The sequence below is a fragment of the Fonticula alba genome, assembly GCF_000388065.1.
Source record: "Fonticula alba strain ATCC 38817 unplaced genomic scaffold supercont2.1, whole genome shotgun sequence".
In the NCBI taxonomy this organism is placed as follows: domain Eukaryota; order Rotosphaerida; family Fonticulaceae; genus Fonticula; species Fonticula alba.
This window is the reverse complement of record NW_009242971.1, coordinates 2,200,323-2,205,117: the sequence shown is the minus strand read 5'-3', so window position 1 is coordinate 2,205,117 and position 4,795 is coordinate 2,200,323. Positions and strand designations below refer to the sequence as shown.

General features: G+C 65.0%; 2 protein-coding genes across 3 annotated transcripts in view; one reads left to right on the top strand and one right to left on the bottom strand.

The window, feature by feature from the left end:
• The window catches only part of H696_00490, a 3,096-nt gene extending 301 nt beyond the window's left edge, over window positions 1–2,795 (top strand). Inside the window, exons 1-4 of one of the 2 annotated variants that reach the window (XM_009494352.1) lie at window positions 2–186; window positions 310–747; window positions 982–1,297; window positions 1,437–2,795. In XM_009494352.1, the coding sequence (XP_009492627.1) occupies window positions 130–186; window positions 310–747; window positions 982–1,297; window positions 1,437–2,308 (1,683 nt within the window). In that variant the 5' untranslated portion in view covers window positions 2–129 and the 3' untranslated portion in view covers window positions 2,309–2,795. Of the gene's footprint in view, window position 1; window positions 187–309; window positions 748–981; window positions 1,298–1,436 lie in introns of those variants that run through there. The other variant, XM_009494353.1, reaches the window with a different exon arrangement.
• Window positions 2,796–2,907: 112 nt separating this feature from the next.
• The window catches only part of H696_00489 (hypothetical protein), a 6,576-nt gene continuing 4,688 nt past the window's right edge, over window positions 2,908–4,795 (bottom strand). Inside the window, exons 3-5 of the mRNA XM_009494351.1 lie at window positions 4,347–4,781; window positions 3,429–4,151; window positions 2,908–3,285 (exon numbers count right to left, since the gene is read on the bottom strand). Coding sequence (XP_009492626.1) covers window positions 3,075–3,285; window positions 3,429–4,151; window positions 4,347–4,781 — 1,369 coding nt within the window. The 3' untranslated portion in view covers window positions 2,908–3,074. The remainder of the gene's footprint in view (window positions 3,286–3,428; window positions 4,152–4,346; window positions 4,782–4,795) is intronic.

The following is a 4,795-nucleotide window of genomic DNA, read 5'->3' as shown; positions in this document are numbered from 1 at the left end:
CCCGCGTCTCGTCCCTGCCCCCACAGTTGTGCGCGCGCGCGCGCGCGCCCTCGCTCCCGTCTGCTGGAGGCCTTGCGTGTGACGCGGCGCGTACGCACGCGCGCCGTGCTCCCCACGCCTGTCCCTGCCATGCGTGGGCCCGGCTCTTGCATGGCATGCGCACGCCCTCGCGCGCACACATGGAGGGTCATTGCACTCTTCCTCTCCCCCCTCCCCCCTCCCCCTCCCCCTCCCCACTCTTCCGCTCTTCGCCCTATTTACCCTCCTCCCCCGCCTCGCCCCTCCCCCATCTCCCCCTCGCTCCTGCAGAAGATGATTCCCGCTCTCCGTACCTCCCTCCGCCCCCTCGCCACCCGTGCCTTCTCCACCAGCGCCGTCAACGCTGCCAAGGCCGGTGCTGCCGCCACCTCCGAGGTCTCCTCCATCCTGGAGCAGCGCATCCTCGGCGCCACCTCCGACATCGACATCAACGAGACCGGTCGCGTCCTGTCCGTTGGTGATGGTATTGCCCGTGTCTACGGCCTGAAGAACGTCCAGGCTGAGGAGATGGTTGAGTTCTCGTCCGGTGTCCGCGGTCAGGCCCTCAACCTGGAGGCCGACAACGTTGGTGTTGTCGTCTTCGGTGATGACACCCAGATTCGTGAGGGTGACACCGTCAAGCGTACCGGTGACATTGTGGATGTCCCCATCGGCCCCGAGCTCCTCGGCCGTGTCGTTGATGCCCTCGGTAACCCCATCGATGGCAAGGTACGCCCATGCCGCTTCCCCTTTCCTGCCTCCTCGCTCACGGCTCTCTCCCCTTTCCTCCTCCCCCTGGGGCGAGGTGCCCTGTGTGGCGCGCTTCCTGCTGTGCCCCCCCCGGCCATGCTGGGTCTTTCCCCCCCACATACTGACTCTCTTCCTTTTCCCGTGCTCCCTCTCCCTCTGCGCCGGCCTCTCCTTCTCCCGCTCTCTCTCCCCTCTCCCCGCACATGCACACAGGGTCCCATCAAGACCACCCAGCGCTCTCGTGTCCAGGTCAAGGCCCCGGGTATTATCCCCCGCAAGTCCGTCCACGAGCCCATGCAGACCGGTATGAAGGCCATCGACGCCATGGTCCCCATTGGCCGTGGTCAGCGTGAGCTGATTATTGGTGATCGCCAGACCGGTAAGACCGCCATTGCTCTGGATGCCATTCTCAACCAGCGCCTCGTCAACGAGTCCTCCGACGAGTCCAAGAAGCTGTACTGCGTCTACGTCGCCGTCGGTCAGAAGCGCTCCACTGTCGCCCAGTTCGTCAAGACCCTCGAGCAGTACGGTGCGTAGCTGAGCATGTTTCTCTCGCTGCTTGTCATCCTCCTCCTCCTCGTCACTGACACACTCCCCGGCCACCGGTCTTCGCGGTGTGCCCCCTCCCCGTGTCCCTTCTCTCTCTCTCTCTCCTTCCCCCTCGTCAGATGCCCTCAAGTACACCATCGTCGTTGCCGCCACCGCCTCCGAGGCCGCTCCCCTTCAGTTCCTGGCCCCGTACACCGGTGCCGCCATGGGTGAGTACTTCCGTGACAACGGCAAGCACTCCCTCATCATCTACGACGATCTGACCAAGCAGGCCGTTGCCTACCGTCAGATGTCTCTGCTGCTGCGCCGCCCGCCCGGTCGTGAGGCCTACCCCGGTGATGTGTTCTACCTGCACTCCCGTCTGCTTGAGCGTGCCGCCAAGCTGTCCGACGCCTACAAGTCCGGCTCCATGACCGCCCTGCCCGTCATTGAGACCCAGGCTGGTGATGTGTCTGCCTACATTCCCACCAACGTCATTTCCATTACTGACGGCCAGATTTTCCTGGAGGCCGACCTCTTCTTCAAGGGTGTCCGCCCGGCCATTAACGTCGGTCTGTCCGTGTCCCGTGTCGGTTCCGCTGCCCAGACCAAGGCCATGAAGCAGGTCGCTGCTTCCCTCAAGCTCGAGCTTGCCCAGTACCGTGAGGTCGCCGCCTTCGCCCAGTTCGGTTCCGATCTCGATGCCACCACCCAGTTCCTGCTGAACCGTGGCTCTCGCCTGACCGAGCTCCTCAAGCAGGGCCAGTACACTCCTCTGCCCTTCGAGCAGCAGGTTGTCATCATCTACGCCGGTGTCCGTGGTCACCTCGACAAGGTCCCGGTCAACCGCATCATCGACTTCGAGGCCCAGTACCTCCCCTACTTCAAGTCCAACCACAAGGACCTGCTCGACGTCATCCGCAAGGAGGCCGCCATCTCCGCCGACACCGAGGCCAAGCTCAAGGAGATCACCGAGAAGTTCATCACCAACTTCCTCGCCTCCGAGAACTAAATGCGCGCGCACCGCGTGCGTGTGTCACTTCCGCGGCCGATGCTTTTCCTCCACGTCCCTCGCGCTCCCCCTGCGTGCCCGCCGGCGCGCCCTCCTCCGTCCCGTGTGTGATGTCACACGGCCGGGCGGGGGGCGGCAGGGCTGGCTCGATGGGCGGGGGGGCTCTTTGTCGCCCGGCTGTGCGCGGGCCTGTCTCTGTGCCCGGGCCCCCTCCCCCCCTCCCTCTCTTCCTCTCGCCGCCGAGAGGGCTTCCACCAGCAGGGGGGCGGGGGGGGATCCGGAGCCGCGGGGCACAGCAGGCGGGGCCTCTGCAGGGCAGAGGAGAGCCTACAGGGTTTCGTCGGTCTTTTTGCCCTCTTTCCCGAGGGCGGATCGCGTCTTCCCCACCCCCTCCCCTATCCCCGCGTCCCTTTGAAGCTTTCCTCTTGTGATGTTTCCCCCCTCTCAATATTACTCCCCCATATGAAGCCCAAAATTCTCCCCATCTGTTGTCCAAGTCCCGCCTTTTGGTTGTCCCCCTTTTTTGCTGCTCTGGGGGCGAGAGGGAGGACAGGGGCCTGTATCGGCCTTCGTACACTGTCCTGTGCATGTGTGTGTGTGTGTGTGTGTGTGTGCAATTATCTAGGCGTGTCGTCCCGACGCGGGGTTGGGGCCAGGAGAAAGGAGTGGAGAGAAGGCCAGGCCGAGGAAAAGACAGACACCTGTTGTGGGGCACCGAAGGGGGGTGTCTATTTTTTGCGCCTCCCCCTCTCGCACGGGTGGCTGTCTACCACCCGGGGGGAGGGCCGGATAGGGGTGCCTCTCCCGCATGGAGATCCAGGAAAGCCCCGCCGATGGATTCGGCCTCCTCGTCCCGGGTATAGACAAGACGGACGCGTCCGCGGGTTCCCGGCGCATCGGCCTCCAGAGAGCCTGGTGCACCAAGCTGCCGGCCGGTGGCCAAACTCTCGCGCTCGATGTCGTACCCATGGTGGATGCTGCGAGTGGCAGGCGAGTGCATGTTGGGTGGGTGGATGGTGGTGGTGGCGGTGGTGGCGGTGGTGGTGGCGGTGGTAGACGGGGTGTGTGAGTGCGCATTTGACCAGGCGGTGATGGGTAAGGGGGCCGCCTGAGCACGCACCAGAACTGCTCGGCAAATTCGCGCATCAGGGCACCAATCATGCGTGCACGCACTGGCCCCCCGCCGAGGAGGGATGTCCCGGTGCCGCCGCGCACGGCGTTGGTGACACCCGGCGTGCTAGCCCCTCCTGGGGTGGCAGGTCGAGTGGCCAGCTCGCCGACCGCCGCCTGGCCAGCGGTCGCGTCGCGCAGGGTGACCGTGAACAAGCGCGGGAGCCGGGCTCGTGAGTGGCTTGCCGGTGTGGCTACGCCGGCCGGACGCCGGGGCGAGGCGAAAGAGGCCTCGGCTCCGCGTCGTGGCCCGGGTGCCAGGCCCTGGCGCATGTCGGCCTCGATGAAGTGCACCCCAGCCCCGAGAAAGGGACCGGGGGCCAGGATGGTGGGCAAGGGGGTGATCTGGAAGAAGGCACCCGACCCGGCGGCCAGGCGGTGGGACTGCGACCCGCGCGTCAACTCCCCTGGCTGAGACCCCGTTCGCCGGGGGGTGAGCGGGGGTAGGGGCATGTCACTCGGCGGCAGGGGGCCCTGGCTAGCTGGACGCCCGGCGGCTTCCAGCGACGGCGGCAGGGCCGTCGACGACAGGAAGACCGAAATATCCACACTATTGAGGATGCAATTGAAAAGGGCATGCGTGGCGATGGGCCCCGCCACGTGCAACGGATGCAGAGCCATCTTCCGGCGCTTCAGTTCGCCGCCTAGTGGGCGAAGCGCCGATGGAAGCGCACTGTCATCATTGGTAGGGGACAAACAGGTGTCAAGCAGGTGCAGGCGCGTCAGTAGTAGCCGAGAGAGATGGATACAGAAAGCATGAGGGAGAGAGACAGAGAGAGAGAGGGGGAGGGGAAGATAACATGGCAGAAGGAAAGGGCATCATGCAAAGGACAAAACCCCATTTGGGAAGACAGCGACCCCAACGTACACTGAGCCTGGGTGCAGGCTTTCCAGGGCATACAGGTCGGCCAGGGCCTCGTTCAGGTCATCCTCCTCGTCCTCCTCGCTGTCATCCCCGTCATTGCCAAGGCCGTCGGGAGCTGGCCGGAGGAGGGGGGCTTGCGAGGACCCGGAAGCGGAAGCACGGCCCCCAGGAGGAACTCCCTGTGACTCGGAGCCAGGCTCCTGAGCTGGCGAGGTCGGGGGCTTTTCCACCAGGGCGAAGGGGACCCCCTCGGCGCTGAGCATGCGCTGAAGACCAGGAGTCGAGCGTGAAATGAGCGCGCTGAAGGAGGGGGCTCCGCCATCACTGGGACTACCATCTGACTGAAAGAAAACCACCGTCAATGCGGAGGCCTGATAGAAGAAGTACTCCACCTTCCGCTGGCGGAAGAGCAAGTACACCGACTGGAAGGACTGTTGCCTGCAGTGGGGGGG